The sequence below is a fragment of the Nannochloropsis gaditana genome (assembly GCF_000240725.1).
Source record: "Nannochloropsis gaditana CCMP526 unplaced genomic scaffold scaffold274, whole genome shotgun sequence".
In the NCBI taxonomy this organism is placed as follows: domain Eukaryota; class Eustigmatophyceae; order Eustigmatales; family Monodopsidaceae; genus Microchloropsis; species Microchloropsis gaditana.
Window position 1 is genome coordinate 3282 of NW_005803679.1, and position 16167 is coordinate 19448.

At 59.3% G+C, this 16167-nt stretch overlaps 1 protein-coding gene across 1 annotated transcript; it reads right to left on the bottom strand.

Moving 5' to 3' along the window:
• Window positions 1–1653: 1653 nt before the first annotated feature.
• NGA_0111000 (uncharacterized protein) lies at window positions 1654–1934 on the bottom strand. The gene is made up of 2 exons (XM_005855158.1): window positions 1851–1934; window positions 1654–1775 (listed from the first exon to the last, which is right to left on the bottom strand). Exons 1-2 carry the CDS (start codon window positions 1899–1901, stop codon window positions 1710–1712), a joined length of 117 nt encoding a protein of 38 aa, XP_005855220.1. The 5' UTR covers window positions 1902–1934; the 3' UTR covers window positions 1654–1709.
• Between the last annotated feature and the right edge of the window lie 14233 nt (window positions 1935–16167).

Consider the following 16167-nt stretch of genomic DNA (forward strand, 5'->3'; position numbering starts at 1 on the left):
CCCGTCTTCATCTATATAGATGCCTTCCTCCTCCTCTTCCTCTTCGTCCAGGACTTCCCACCGCCGCCGGCGATCCTCGTCCGCCTCAATGGCCCCGATGCTCTGCGCGCGGACATCCAGCATTGAGACTCTCTCGCCATCGAAGCAGGGATTCCAAGGATGCCCAATCCCATCAACACCGACACAACCGGTGTCGGTGACATTGTCCGACTCCCCTCCCCTCTCGGTTGACAGGCCTTCTGGTCCGTCTCGACTCTCTATCCGCTTGATGGGGGAGGCCAAGACCGATAAAGCCGTGCCCATCACACCGTCCCTCTCTACGCCACCTTCTTCCTCCCAGGAGCTCACAGGCGTCGCTGTGAGACGCGAGAATGGCGGCAACTCCACTCCCTTGCCCACCACTACCCCGTAGGACAGCAGCGAGCCCCGTCCCACGCGTGCGCCCGCCCTCACCACCACGCCGTCGCTCAATATGCTGCTCTCCACGACTGCGCCGTCCTCCACCACCACGTCCTGCCAGAGATGTGAGTCCGAGATGTGCACGCCGGACCCTACCTTGACACGCCGGCCTAAGACGCTCTGAGAGAGCACCGAGCCCGCCCCAATGCTGGTGCCTCGCCCGAGCATGACGCTTTCACTGACCGTGGCAAAACGAGAGACATGCACGCTCGCCCCACCAGCGTCTTCCTCCTCACGATAAAGCCAGCGCTTGTGGTACTGATAGGAGGTGGGCTCGCCGGCATGGAAGCGGTTGGTCTCAGGCACGCTCGGGTACAACCACCGGTGGAGGAGGTCCTTGGAGACAGCGTGGTAGACGTGGGGGTCGTGCACTCGCGCCGCATACTCGTGCGGGAGCGTCACGTGTGAGTAGACCTTATTACCCATCTCTCGGCTCTCCACCTCGTGGCGGAGAAAGCGGCCCATGTCCTGATAGTCCCAGTTGTCCGAGAAGGCGACCAGGACCTCGGGCGAGCAGACGTAGATATGGCAGTCCATCAGGTCGCTCCGGAGCACGATCTCCGGATGTCCTTCCTCTTTGAAGAGGTCCAGCTCCACGTCCACCCCGCTCTCCTCGCCCTCGTCGTCCTGGTACAGCACAAGCTGAGCGGTCTCAGCGTCCAGTCCCACGGCCAGGTCCTCCCGCCGAGCGTGCACGGCCGCGTCGTACCCCACCTTAGACAGCACCACGGTGCAGATGGAGAGGCTGTTCTCAGCCCTACGCCGCTTGTGCGCGGCCACCACGCCCGCCAAGTCCACGGTCGCGACCACGTCGCCACTGATGAGGACGAAGGGGTTGGAGCGGACCAGGCCTAGGGTGTCCATCTCCCGTAGCGCGTCCCCCGTGCCCATGCATTTGGCTGAAGAGATGCAGCGGAGACCAACTACAGAGGGCCACTTCGATCGGCATATGTAGTCTTGCACATCCTCCTTTTTGTTGACACAGAATATAAAAACTTCCTGAAGACGAGGGGCCGTCGTGAAGAAGAATGGACTCAGCGCATCGATTTTGAAGTTTTTGTCAGATTTTCCAGAGCCTCTGAGATAAGCAGCACACATTTTTTCAATGACTCACTCGAAAAGACACAAAGACGCAAATTCATGTAGGATTCTTGGCTCCCCGACTCCTTCTAACTCCTCCCCTTCCCCCTACTATACCTGCACTCCGGCCGCTACGAGAAATTCCATCACGTAGTCGAGCATGGGTACATTTAAGAGAGGCAAGAGGACTTTCGGTTTATCGAGCGAGCACGGCCGGAAGCTTCCAGTGAAGGAATCTGTTCGGTAGCATAGCATGCTAGTTAGTAGGCAGTCGCGAGGAAACCCTCTCCAACCGGATCCCACACGCGTACCTGCCAAAACAATTGCCTGCAGCCTATCTTCCTCTTTCTGCACTTCGCCATTGGTGCTCGCCCCCCCCCTTCATAGCTCCCTGTACGGATGATGAGCATGGGCACGTGTAAGCTTGCTCGTGTGTCTTGACAAGAATTGTGGAGGAGCGGGGTCGCCTCTCCGACGAGTCGTCGCCCCGCTCGCCGTGAAATCATCACCTTGGCCGCGCGTGTCGAATGCCAATTCCTTTACGCATGAGTCACCGATGCACCGTGTGGCCCGGTCTCACGCATGCAGGTGGAGTTCGTGACTTTGCGTTATTGATTTGAGCGCTTGTAGCTCTCAAAGACTGTTCAGCTTCGCGGGGGGCTTGTGCACGTCTACGGCTCACAAAGGGGTGCTTGCCTGTATACTCCGAATAATTTCGTGGGTAATCCGTCTTCGTTATTCACAGCCATTACTCTACGTGCAAGACATTGCGGCTTACCCCAAGGATGTTGCGCAGACCTGCATCATTTCTGAAGGCTTGCCGGCCTCAAAAAGAAAAGCATTGTAGTGCCTCTACCTCGCGGCCTACCACGCTAGAATTATCACATCCTGCGTCCTCTTTTGTATCCAGTCATTCTCATTGAGGCTTCTTGAGATGGATTTGGCGCTTTCAAAGTTACTATGTGGCTTCCGCCAGTTTTTGAGCCTGTTTCGCTTGGAAAGAGACAGGTAGCCAGCATTGCTAATGCCGCGCTTGCCGTCTCGTCGCCCCCCCCGGGAGAAAGAGGACTCCACGCCCCCCTCCACAGCCCCGCAACTGCTCTACGATCCAGCCTCTGGCAACCTTGTTGCACCCTCTGCGGCAAAGTCGCGGACCGCGTCCTCCGACCGCCGCAGTGACAACCGGCATCGGGACCGACATGGGTCACCCAGACCGGCCCCGGAGGCGTCCTCTCTGGCCGGCGCGACGCGGCGCCCCTCGTCTCACTCCGGTCGACAGCGCTCACGACAGGAAGACAGGCAGCTTCTGCGAGAGGAAAAGAGAGAGCACCCGCAACAGGAACACGCGAATGAGCAAGAAGGGCGACGAGCGGGAAGGTGGCCCTTGCAATTGCGGGGAGTCTTGGAGCAAGCGGAGAGCGAGTTGGACTCAAGGGCCGTGGGGATCTGCCTGGATCGCGCCCTCGAAATGATTGAATCGCGAGCTCAGCGCGCAAAGACGGAGCGCGATGCAAGGAAGACCGGAGCGGCAGCCGAGGGCGCCCGGGCTCTGGTCGACACCTGTGTCCGCCTGGTGCGCCCGGCGGGTGAGGCAACGTCGCTGGGATTCGACTTGGTGGGCGTCGTCGTCCCTGTGCTCCGGCGGCTCGGGGACTCGGCCCATCCCGGCCTTTCAGCGGCCTTGGACGCTCGCTTCGCGGAAGTTGTCAAGGCATTGCTGGTCTGGGCGCGAGAAGCCGCGGGGGAGGCGGTGGGGGCCTGCATGGCCGTGGAGGAGGCCCTTCAGGCCTGGGGCGTGGGTAGTGGCGACCTCTCGCTCTGGGGCCGACACCTGCCCTTGGCCAGATCCCTCCTCCAGGACATCTTGGAGGAGTTGCAAGACCTGGGGTCCGAGGGGTCGGCCGTTCCGGGGGGGGGGGGGCCCGGGCGGACATCGAACAGGCGGGGGGGGGCGGGCGCGTGCGAAGGCTGGTGCGCTTGTTCGGCCTGTTGGTGGGCTGCTTGCCCGCGGGGGCGGCTTTCCAGGGGGCCACGGGGCTGAGCGAGTCGCAAAGGCAGGTCAGCGCCTCGGGAGGGGAGGCCCTCCACCCCTCGCCCTTGCACCCGGGCGGCCTGGTGCTCGGCTTCCTCCGTGCCCTCTGCGTCTCGGTCCTGCCTGCCGCCCTGCGCCGGACTCCGTCCTCGACCACACTCTCCTCCTCTCACGCTGTCCATGACGAGGGGAACGGCCCGATATTCTTGATGCACTGCGTGATCAAGCTGGCTGAAGCCCTCTCTCCCCTCTCTGGCGCTCCTGCTCCCTCCGCCCACGACGCGGCCTCTTCCCCGGACGCTGCCTGCTTCCTCCTTGACGTGTACCGGTGCGGCGCCCACATTTGCCTTGGGGGCGGCGGGACAGGCGGGTCGTGGCCCCCCCACTGGATCGAGAGCGGGCTCAAGGCACACCTGTACCTCCTCACGCGTCTCCTACCCTCTCCCGGCCTTGGCCCCTCCCTCTCAGCGCCTGGCCCTGCCTTGTCGCATATGATGCGGTTGGATGGCAGCACGTTGCGAACCGTTCTGGGCTTGGAGCATCCGACACGGGCGCTGTCGCCTCCTCCGCCCCAGAGAGGTCTCCTCCCCGCCCCCCTCATGTCCTCCTCCTTGACTCTTTGGAGGGAGAAGCTGGCGTTCGAGTCTCCCTCTCTCCCCCTGCCCCTCACACCTGTGGCACCGTCTGTCTCACAGACGCTGTGGGCGCGCACTCTTGGTGAGCTGGCGCTGCGGGGATCCGGAGAAGACGAAGAGCCCTGTGGGCAAGGGGACTCCGGAGTCTTCGACCTGTACGCTTGGCTGGCCTCGGAAGTGGAGGGAGGGCGGTGTCATGGCCAGCCGAAGGGGCACGGGGAGGAGGTTCTTCTCCTGAACTTGAGCGCTTTGAGCGCGGCTGTGGCGGTGGCGTGCCCGCGGCGTATCGAGGAAAGGGTTGAGGGAAGGGAGAGGCGGAAGGCCCTTGGCCAAGGCACAGGCGCGGGCGGAAGCGGCCGGTTGCCGGGCGTTGCAGGCCCTGGGATTCCTGCCCTCGGGCCCTGACCCTCCTGTCCACGATCAGGCATCGAGGTCTCTTCCTGCCCCCTCCCCGGCCTTGCAGGCTGCCGCGATGGACTTGGCATCACGCTTGCTCCGGACCCTCCCTTCATCGCGGACGGTTGCCTTGTTGCCGCATCTTCTGGAACAGGCGGTCCCGGCGGCCCTGGCGTCCCTTCGCTCTCCGTCTTCTCCCGCGGCGGGCACTTCTCCGGCCACTCGCGTCTTGCGGGCTATCGATTTGGCCCTGGGGGATCTTCTGAAAGCCGCCTCGTGCCCCGGCTCGGGGCCCTTTTCTGGCACCTGCCTCTCACGCGCTGTCGCGACCCGGCTGCTTCAAGGCGCCCTTGGCATGCTCGCCCGCTCCTCCCCCTTCGCAGACTTTACCCCTCTGGTGGATGAAGAACTCGAAGGGTCCGACGAGGTTGGCGTCGCCCTGGGGAAGCACCGCGGACTCGCTCTCTCCTTGATCGGAAAAATCCTCCGCCTCCTGCCCCCGCCTGCCCACACTCTTGCACACTCACCCTCTTCCTCCTCTTCCTCTGACAGCGACCACTACGAAGCCCAGTCGACTCTTCTCCTACTTCAGGAAGCTCGCACGCTCCTTGTTCATGCCCTACGCGATCCCATTCCTGCCAATCGTCCGCGGGCCTTGCAGACGCTCGCGCTTTTCCGGCTCTTGGTGGACGACCACTGCCTTCAATATGCTCCCTCCTGCGGGTCTGAGGCCATAGGGGACGTGCTCTTGCTGCAAGTCGAGCCGGTCGCGTCTGCCTGCAGCCCTTTCCAACGTACACCTGAATTCGTGCGGCGGCTATTTGACTACCTGATTGGTGTCGGAGGGGAGCATCCGGAGGCTGACAGCGAAGTTGCTCAAGGAAGGGAGCAAGGAAGGGCACAGCGCGCCAGACAGACAAGATCAGCTTCGAGCGAAGCTCTCTCGCGTGCTCAAAAAAGAGGCGGTGGCGATACAGGAGTGGCAAAGGTGGGGATGGCGGGCTCAGGGAAAGGAGGAGAAGGTGGTGGGGATCCGGCGGATGACGAGCCCTTTTTCCAGTGGCTGCGTTCACTCTGCCTGGATGCCATGACCGGTGTTCTTCGAATCCCCTCGTTTGCTGACACCGCAGCTGGGGAGGCCTCGCACTCTTTAGCTGTGAGCTTGCTTGAGACCTGCCTGGGACAAGCGGATGACGGAGTGCTGAAAAGCTCCTGGAGGGGGGACAATGTCGCCATCTGGGGCAAATTTCCAAGTCCGTCGTCGCTCTCGAAGCAAGTGCAACGACCAGAGCATCCTATGATTCGGGCTGCCCGCCGTCTTCGAGCGGAGGCCGGCCGGAGCCTCCGCTCTCCCGCTCTGTGGGCTGTATGGGAGCTGGCGCGGCTGCTGGTGTGGGGGCGTCTCAAGACGCACGTTGGGGGCCCGGGGGCCACGTTTGCGACTCTGGAACGAGCAATGGCCAAGATTCAAATAGAATTGATGCAGGACAAGAAGAAGGATGGAGCGCTATTGCGTCGAGCGGACTTACTGGTGACATTTTTAGGGGCCTTTGAGCGGCACATCGCCAATGTCGTGGAGGGCTCTGAAGGCAGAGATGTCGGGAGCCAGTATTTGGCCCGGAAAATGCAAGGTCACGTCACGAATATAGAAATAGACAGAGGAGATGGGGAAGGCTCACAAGCGTCAGAGCGGTACGGAAATTGCGCACGAGATGTCCCATGTCAGGTCCAGGAAGCGAAGCTCGTCGGGGGCGCGGAGCGAACACAGCCGGGGGGACAGTGCGAGTACCCCTCTGTCCGCATCGCCCTTCCCCCGCCTTCCAAAAAGACGGAGGCCTTTTTCTTGGCAAACAAGCACGTGTGCTGGGACTGGCTGGCGCGCGTGCGGCCCATGCTCGTACGTGTGTCTCTCTCTTTGGAGGGTTGCCAGGAGCAAGGCGTCGAGTATGCCTTCAAGCGGCTGGTAGATCTTGCATCCGTTGCGAAGCAGAGGGGCCCAAAGTCTTCTTCTATCACGGTCCCCTCTCCTTCCGTACCTCTCTCGGTCTCGCCCGTCTCATTCCAGGACGTGGAGGAGCTCGCAGTGGAGGTGGCGGTCGCGGTGACTGAGCACTTTAAGGAAAGCGGTGTGGAAATGCTGCAAGGGCTTGAGAGGTGGCTGGCCGCCCTCCAACGCTCTAATTCGTGTCCTTCCTCATCAGCATCTTCTACGGCTCTTGCTCTACCAGTTTCTCTTGTTTGGCTTCAAGGACTGCAGCTTATGGCCCAAGGCCGCTACGAGGACGCGCTGCGTCGGTGGATAGGCGGTGTCTTCTTCCACGAGGGTTTCAACACCCTCCTGACAGCCTTTACATCCAGCTCTCTCTCCCAGAGTCAAGTATCGCAGGCAAAGGACATGAAACCTTCGATAGTTGTCACGGCGTCCGTAAAAGCGCAGGCGTCATTGACTGCATGGCTTCTTTTGCAGCAGGCACAGACCCCGGCGGTTTTGCAGACAATCATGGACCGGAGCGTTTTGTGCTACTGCCGCCTGGGGGACTGGCGGGGCCTTGGGGTTTTCCTGCAAGCAGTACAGGCTCTGCACGTGGTCCTCTCGGCGATGGTGGGGGAAGAAATTGAGGCAGAGGGGGTATTATCGGCCATGCAAGGGTGCGGTTGTAATGCGGACAGGATGAAGGGAGGGGGAAGCGATGACAGGGAGGGGAAAAAGTGGAAGCGTGTGATTGAGAAGAGGGGAAGACTCCAGGAAGGAGAAGAGGCCTTCCTAGAGGATGATCGAGAAGAAAGAGACGCCGTGGAGAAGGCCGGAAAGATACCTTCTTGGGTGCTTTCCGCGCTTGTTCCTCGGGTGGAATCGGCGTGGATTCAGACATGGATGCGTGTCGATGGCCAAGGCTGTTCACTCCTATTTGCACAGGCTCAGTGGGGCGAAAAAGGCCTTGGCGCTTACGAAACAGTCAATTTGGGGGAAAGTTCAACGAGGAAAGCAACGATATGCAAAGACGGCACTCCCTCGCTTCCCACGTCTACGCGACGGCCGAACCTTTCTGCTCAGGGGTGGATGGAAGTCTTCTCTTTCTTACAGCAACACCGCCAGAGCTCGTCTGGCTTTTCTCGTTGCCCATCACCGCCAAATCTTGCGTCGGAAATGGCCCTCGCTACATGTCTTGATGAGACCCTGGAGTTGCTTATGGACGAAAGCCACCACAATCATGCAGATGCATTGCGGGCGATCGCCACGCAGACGCCTCGCCTCCTAGAAGGGCTCACTGCCCCTCTCGCCGTGCCCTCTGCTCTTCCTTCGGCCTTCAACTCCCTTTCGTACACACTGTACGCGAATTCTGGCCACCTGTCATCGCCCTTACTGACTGATATTGCCTGCTTGTCGACATTCTCTTCAGTCTTGCGGCGGGAGGGAGAAGATGGCTCGGAAATCATTAGCAGCCGTCGTCCCCCAACTGCATTCTCTTGGCTTCTCTCATCACCTCATGCTGTCACATCCTCCTCTGATCTTTCCTCCTCCCCTTCATACTCCTTCGTCTTCCCATCCTCGACGGTTGCGGAAGACTGCCGGTGTGATAATGTGAGCGGTGATTCCTGGCTGCATCTGCACCGAACAGCGCTCGTCCTAAAAGCGGTCACGCGCCTTCATGAGCAAGGTCTCTCAGCTGGTTCATCTGCACATTCAATGTCACAGACAAGAGTGGAAGATACAAGTTACGATCTCAGCCTTGACCTAGCTCGAATCAGAACAGCCTGGTTGCATGCCGCCCGTCGAGAACGCAACGTAGGACTCTGCAAGGAGCTTATTCAGGAGCTCGAGTCCCCAACGTCCTCATCTTTGTCTCCCTCTTCTCTTGATTGGTTTTTGAGGGTGCGTTATGAAGAGGTGCAAGTCAATTTTCTGGAGACCAACGGCATTCATCAGCTTGGTGCCTGCATTGCCTCTTTGCTGGTCATAGCCTCGGCGTTGCTATTATCCGAACCGGGGTTAGCGTCTGTATCGTCAACACGTGACCCACTTGCCCCTAGCCCTCTGGTCCAGCTGGAGGGTTGGGAAGGAAGCGACACGCGAATGGGCAAAAGTGGCTGTAGCACTGACTGGCTAAGACTGGCAAAGGACTCCGAATTGAGTGGATTGGCAAAGTTGCTGTGCTCAGGCGAAGAAACCCGTGATCGTGGCAAAACGGAAAAGATGCGGCGACATTGGGGCTACAGATGTTTAGTGCGGGCATCGCAGTGGCTACAGCAGTACCATGACCAGCACCGATATGCTTCGCAAAGTGCGCGCTTTCCTTTTCCTGGCCCGTCTTCAGCTTTGCAGCAGCGGACCAATAAACCATGGCCTGCTCCTGCTTTTGAAGCAACCTGTTCCTCGAACACCGCTCCTTACGCTTTGCCTTCCGATACTCCATCTGAGTCCGTTTTCGCTTATGATCCTCCCGAAACGCAGCAGCCGGCACCAGTACGATCTCATTCTTTATGTGATAGTTCCCCGCCCTGGTTCTACGCGCTTTTTTTCACCCACGCCAATAGCAATGCCGAGGAGCTCGCTGGACGATGCCTGGAGCTTGCTGCACAAGTAGTAAGCCCCAAAAGTAGGCAGTGGGGTAAAGCGTGGAGATTGTGGGGCGATTGGTTGTACCGCCGAGCCAAAGCTCTGAGCACCAACCAAACGACACATGATAATGCAAGGAACCCACAGCAATTGGAGCGACAGAAGCAGATTCAGCTGAATGCGTGGAAAACGCATCAGAACTCAATGCCCGACCTTGTACAGCTGTCGGAGGAATTAATTAAGCATGAAAATCTGGAGGGAAACCCGTCGCGGGCAAGACGCGAGGCTGTGCAGACGCTGCTGATGGAAACAATTTTGTCTGAGGAGAGGGAGGAAGACGGGCTGGGCGAGGAGGGAGTCTTGTCGGTCTCAGCGGTCAAAAAAGCTGGGTTTGAACGTGGGGGGAACAATGCGGCCTTGATAGCGCGCCTGCGTGAAGCCATACGACGCTTACGACGGGAGCGGAGAGAGGCTCGTGTCCAGGCTCTGGAGGGGTCAGTGGATGCGTACTGCCGGTACTTGCAGGTTGGGGAAAAGTCATGTACGGGCCTAGGAGACAGTGGATACTCAGCGCTTCGTGCTCTCTCAGCACTACGCATCTTGAAGATGCTCGCTCGTCTTCCCTCGGCATCATTACAACCCTCGGCTTTAATGGGTACTCAATTAGAACCGAGCACCTGCTGTTCCTCTCTCCTCCGCCGTTCACTGACTGCGATGCCTCTGAATCCTTGGCAAGCTCTGGTGCCGCAACTCCTGATACGGCTGGCAATCTTACCAGAAGCCTCCTTCCAGTCGCTGCTCCCCCTATTCGAGCGTCTGGTAGCATCTGCCCCCCAAGAGATTGCGTGGACACTAACTGTTGGCTGCGCAGAGCTAGAGAGGTCGAGGACATCTCAATCGTTTGCTCTTTCACCAATTTCCGTCAGTACCCCTGTCCATAAGCAAACCAAAGATATGGCAGTGAGTGTCGCTCGTGCGCGTTGGCTCTTTCTGAAAAGTTTTTTACAAGAAAGGCACCCTGACCTCATTCAGGACGTTGCGGTCTTCACGGAAGCTCTGACCTCGCTCGGTCAGTTGTGGGATGAGCGCTGGCTTGTATACGTGAGCGAGCGTTGGCACGTGAAGGGGCTGCAGGGGCGCTTACGAAGCTTGAGTCGCGAGGGAGAACGTTTGGCGCGTAATCCGACGCTGCCGGAGTCGGAGAAAGGTCGCATTGTCTGCGAGAGGTATGCCGCGATGCTGTTGCCACTCTTTGTCGAGGCACAGACTCTTGCGGGCGAAACAGGCTGCGGTATGGTCGATGACAAAGACGGACACCAGGATTTCTCAGGTTCCCCGGATGCCTCGTCGTCCGCTCACCCCAGTGCCCTCGAGGTGCATTCGTCTTCACCTCATAACTGTGCCTTTGCCAAAAAATGGCGTCCCCGTGTGATGGAGGTACTCGCTCTGCTCCAATGCGCTCCAGATACGGCTGCGGCCATGGACCCGATGTCCCACGTCTGGCCTGTCCTGGAGAAGTTTAAACGTGACATTATTACTGCTGTTACAGGGGAGGAAGGAAGGAGTAGAAAGAAAAGTGGAACGGATGTTGAACCGGGACCTACCACACAGCATCAAGGCCGGCAGCTCAGAGCCGAAGCGGTGACTCCACAATTGCTCTCCCTTCTTGCGAAAGGGAACTTGCAGCATGTAGAGATGCCTGGCACCACACGTCCGACTTTTTTTTACGAAAGCCAGGGGAGAGGAGTGGCTGTGCAAATGGTCGGGATTGGGGGGCATGGTATTATCACTGTGCTCAAGACCAAGACCCGGCCAAAGAAGCTCAGCCTGCTCGGCTCGGATGGAAGGGAGTATACCTATCTGCTGAAGGGTCGCGATGATCTGCGATTGGATGAGCGCCTCATGCAGCTGCTGGTGACCGTCAATAGTGTCCTCCACGTCCGTGCACAGACGCCGCGCACGGAGAAATGTGCGCTCGGGAGCGCTGTGTTGAGAGGCCTTCGTGCTCGACACTATGCGGTCCTGCCGCTCTCGGCGTCGGCCGGGCTGGTGCAGTGGGTGGGGGGCACCACGCCCCTTTTTAGCTTGTACAAGAACTGGAGACTTCGTGCCGTGAGGGGTGAGAGGCTTCTGCTTGAATCCCAACAGCAGATTCAACAGGCGATACACCAGCGAGAGAAACAACAACAGCAGCAAGTGGTACAGGCACAAGAGGAGGACAGCTCCATAGACATAGAAAAGCGAGGAAAACGGAAGAAAACGACAGCAGAGCGTCGCGAACGCCGCAAGCGGCAGCAGGATCGAGAGCGTCGACCGCGGCTCGGTGAAAAGGGAGCGGAGAGAGAAATTAGTACCGAGAGGGCCAGGAAGCCATTACTCTGGGCCCCTCCTGCCACTTTCGAGGAGCTGGAAAAAGGAGCGCGACGACAAAAGGGAAGGGCTGCGAAGACGAAGAAAGATTCATCGACCTCTGGTGGATCTGGGACGTTGCCCGAGCCAAGTGTTGAAGATAAGTCTGACAATGTCAAGACAAGCTCAAGGGAATGCAGCTTCCATGTCAGCGAGTCACGGGGAAATAGGGGGCAGCATAGAGTAGAGGAGAAGGAAGAAGAGGCTAGGGACGACGAGGACGAAAATGAGGAAGAAGACGATCTAGAAAGTGCTCCAGCGGCCTTATTCTACGCAGAGCTGGTTCCCGAACTGGCTAGACAGGGATTGGATCTGAGATCTACTGCTGCCTCCCATCGAGGCGAATGGCCGCACTCAGTCCTGCGCACAGTGTATGATCGTTTGATGGCTCAATCTCCACGCCATCTGTTGGAGGTAGAGTTGGTGGCAGGCTCACTAGGCGCCGAAGATTTGTGGCAGCGACGGCAAGTCTTGGCGCGCTCCCTCGCCGTCATGTCTGTACTCGGGGCCGTGCTTGGCTTGGGTGACCGGCATCTGAACAACCTCTTGTGGGACGGACGGCGAGCTGAGCTTTTGCACATCGACTACACGGTCTGCTTCGACCGGGGCCTGCGCTTGCGGGTTCCCGAGGTGGTGCCCTTCCGTCTGACGCCTGTCTTGGTTGCGGCCCTGGGGCCTCTGGGTGTGGACAGCGGGGCATTTGTAAATGGGATGGAGACCGTGCTGCGAGGTTTGCGAGGACATAAAGAGCTGCTATTGTCGGTGCTGGAGACTTTGGCGCACGACCCACTTGTGAACTGGGAGGACATTTTGGGGGTAAGAGGTAATGGAGGAGGCGGCAGAGGGCACCAGGGGCCGAAACAATTGCATCAGCACGCCCTAGACGCCATCGTCACTTTAAAGCTTGTCGCTCTGCGAGTTGGGGAGACGCGGACATTGCTCCGAGACCGAGTCCTGCAAATTAAAAAGGGGTTCGCTGCCCTTCAGGCTCTTTTGGACCGCGTTCGAAACGCCCGGGAAGGGTGGGTCGCAGAAGAAAATGAGATCTTTCGTTCACGCCCTGTTTTGAGAGACTCCAAACTGCTCGTTGAGGGCACCATGCTGGGACAGAAGCGTGCTGACCTAGCGGGGAGGCTCGTATCATTGCAGCTCCAGGCGGAAGACCAGGGCCGATCAGCTCTCGTCCTCGATGCCTCTCGTCGAGACCTAGATAAAGCACTCCATAAAGCAGCGGCACAGCTGAAACGGAGATGGGAATATCAAGTATGGGCGGTGCAGCAGGTGCTTTGGAAGGGACAGGATAGGGCGATGGATGGGAAGGAAGGAAAAGGGCTGGGCAGAGAAGTTGACGGGGTTAGACTACGTAGTGAGGACGGACGCTTGGTTGAGAAGGTGAGCAGCTCATTGCGGAACAACATTCAACGCATCCTCTTACCCGCCAATGGATCGGCCAAAGGAGCAGTCTACGAGCTTGAGAGAGACGAAGGCGATCCGTTCTCCATTGCTCCTGGGCTTCTAGGCCGGGGTCTGCAGCCGCAGTATTGCCTTTTAAGCAGGGGAGCCTCAAGCCTGCTTCCCCCACCAGTCGGTGAAGAAGAGTGCGCCTACCACGACCAATTTATCGAGGCCTGTCGATCCGAGGACGCTCGATTGGGCAAGTATTTGCGTGTCTTGGAAACAGCCCTCGAGCGGGTCCTTGAGCCAATGCGCGCTTATTCCAGCCTCGTTCGTGACACCTTAAGTATCGAACCCGACGAGTACGTTGGGAGGAGCCTTACTAGAAGATGGTTGAGGGTGGTGGGGGCCCAACAAGAGCGCATGCGGCTCCTGATTGCCTTTTCGTCTACGATGGAGTCCTCTGCCGCGGCCGATAGCGGAGGCGGGGACGGGGGCATCCTTCCTTGTGGTCCGTCTATTGCAGGTTGGGCGATGGTCGAAGCAGGGCCTGAAGAGGCATTGGAGGAGGTCTGGCCGGCATGGCAGCGGCCTAGGGCAGGCATGAAGGCGAACGAGGAACGTCTTCGTCGCGCAGAGGCCGATACAGCTTGGGCTGACAATCTCCAGGCGGCGCTGCGCGTGGCAGTGGAGCGGCGTGAGGCCCTAGTGAGTGAGGAAAGCTGCCATAGAGAATCAGAAGGACGAGGAACTTCATTCGATGCACGGAAACGTCGAGAGCAGCAGGATAAAGATCTGGAGGCAGCTAAAGACAGGCTCAAAGTGGCGGTGCGGGCCCTTTGTAAGGCGAGCAATTTGGCCCCGATATCGGAGGGCAAGCGCAATCATGCTCGGCTGCATCAAGTATACGAGCAGCGTGCCATGCATCGCTTCTTGCTGGAAAGGGTTGTGTCGCCCCTTGACTCAACGTGGGGATGGATGAGAAGCCTGGAGAATTTCGAAGTGGAAGTTGCCTCTACTCCTTCCAACGGTGTCGTCGATCGACGCGCCGGGCTCGTAAAGGAAATACAGCGGCGGCTCTCGCATCTTGAGGTACTCATCAAGGAGGTGCTTGTTCCTGGGATCGGGCGGGTGGAGGAGGAAATCAAACGAGGGAATACGGGCGAGCGACTGACGGCCTTGCGGACAGAGACTTTGGCAACGCTCCGACGCGTGTACAGCCTGGCGGAAAGAAATGAGATTCAAGCCTTAGTGGGCGCTTTGTCTCGACAGGAAAGAGGAGGGGAAAATTGCACCGCCCAAGGACAAGTGATAGAAAAAGAAAATGAGCACGGGAGCTCTTTCGCGGAAGTTACCGCGGATGCAAAGCTTTTGTACGAGGCGTGGCAGAGAGGGAAGGAAATGGTGCTCGACGCGGTTGGCAAGCGAGCGCAACAGCTTGTTGAGAGTGAGCTCGTTGGGGACGCGGACTCTCTGGCCGCCTCTTTTTCATCCCTCTCCCTCATCGATACACTTTCCCTCCCAGCGTCTACACGCGACGCCTGGACAGCGTGGCGAAAGCAGGTGGAGGACCTGGAGGCTGCGTGCAAAGCACTCCTTGCCTCCCCCAGTGTCTCCACCTTGCCTCTGCGTCGTCTGGGGATGTTCGTGGAAGGGATCTTCGATCGTTTGGAGAAGGCGGATTTTTGGTCGCAAGCCTTGCGCCCTCCCCCTTCTCGGCCGCCGCGCGGTCGGATTTTGTGGTCGAGGGCGTACAAGGCGTGCCGGAGTACTGGCCCTGGCTGGGTGAAGGGACGGCCACCAGCATGCTGCAGCTTGAGCGGATTCTAACGACTTCACAGGTGATGACAGTGTGGATGCACCAAGAAGAAAGCAGTGGGGAAAGTGGAGAGAGGGGGGAGATAGACTCGAGCCATGCCAGGACACAAGGCGGGCGAACTGAGTGGAGAGTGGCAGCCCTGGACAGGCTTTTGGCCGACAGCATGCAGCGTCTGCTGAGCATAACCGTGGGCGTGCCGGTGCGCCTAGCGACCCGCAGCCTTGTGGACCGCGTGATGCGAGTGCTGGGAGTGTCCGCGCCAGACTTGCTGGAACGCGTGGCGTCGACCAGGGAGGTACAACAGGTCGCGGCACCTCACTTGGTGGAAGTGAGTCCCCGTGCACGGTGGAAAAGCTGGATCGGCGCCTTTGATGCTTATGCTTCGTCGCAAGCCACTACAGCCGCCACACAGGATGTTGATAGCGCCAGTGCACCTTATTCTGCGGCATGCCAGGCATTGGCGACAGTGTCTGAACTGGTGCAATCGCTGGCCGTGCAGGAAGCCTCATCGTTGGCTGCGGCCGAAGCGATGAGGAAAGCCGAAGAGATGGAATCGACGCTTGCTCGCTCCCTCACGCGCTTAGAGTGGGACTTGGACGGCGACTTCCAGGTGTTGGCCGCCGCAAAAAGTGTGGGCGTGAGGGTTCTGGGTGCAGAGGGTTTGCTCGCCTCTTCCGCAATCTACGTGCCGCACACTCCTCCCTCTCAGCGTAGGAGCTTCTTGCTGCAGTGCCTCGCTGGCGCGGTGGTAACTCTGGCGCAGGTCTTATCCGTGGAGCGATCTGATCTGTGGGACCAAGCGGAGGAAGAGCGAGGGGAAGAGAAGGCCCCTGCAAGCTTCCTGGCACCTTCCACCAAAGGCTCGGACAACGTTTCTCCCCCTTCCTTTGTCTCGTCGTTTTTGTCAAATGCGCGTCCTGCGTCGCGAGACGAGAGTTCCAGGCACCTTGACGCATGGCTGAAGCGGAAGCAGGATCTGATGCGCCTCGCCCGGGGCAACAAAGGCTCGACAAATTCCGGGGGCCGCTCCCTGTCCTCGGAGGAGGCGCTGGTCGAATGGGACTCGAAGACCAAGGCCCTCGTATCCTGCGTAGAGGCGGCGAGCACAGGGGCCCGGGCCATCCTCTTGGCGGCCGAGGGGGTCTTGGATTTTGAGCGATCGCGCGTGGATATGCGGGGCGTGGAGCCCGGCACGGACTCGCAGGACGCAGCGCTTTGGGCCCTCGTTTCCCAACACCAAGGCGCCTTGGCGCCCGTGATTGAGAAGCGCAAAGCCCAGGCTGGCTGTTTGCGTGAGATGGGCCGGGCCAAAGCAGACATGGCGGTCTTGGAAAGAGAGGCGAACGCGGTGGACCGGCGGATGGTGGAGATGGGAGAAAGACGC

What these genes read in the sequence shown, in the direction of transcription:
- NGA_0111000 (XM_005855158.1), bottom strand. Translation starts at nt 1,901, where the DNA reads ATGGCGAAGTGCAGAAAGAGGAAGATAGGCTGCAGGCAATTGTTTTGG. An exon ending in GCAGGCAATTGTTTTGGCAG is followed by an intron (nt 1,776 to 1,850) that starts GTACGCGTGTGG and finishes GCTACCGAACAG; the next exon opens with ATTCCTTCACTGGAAGCTTC.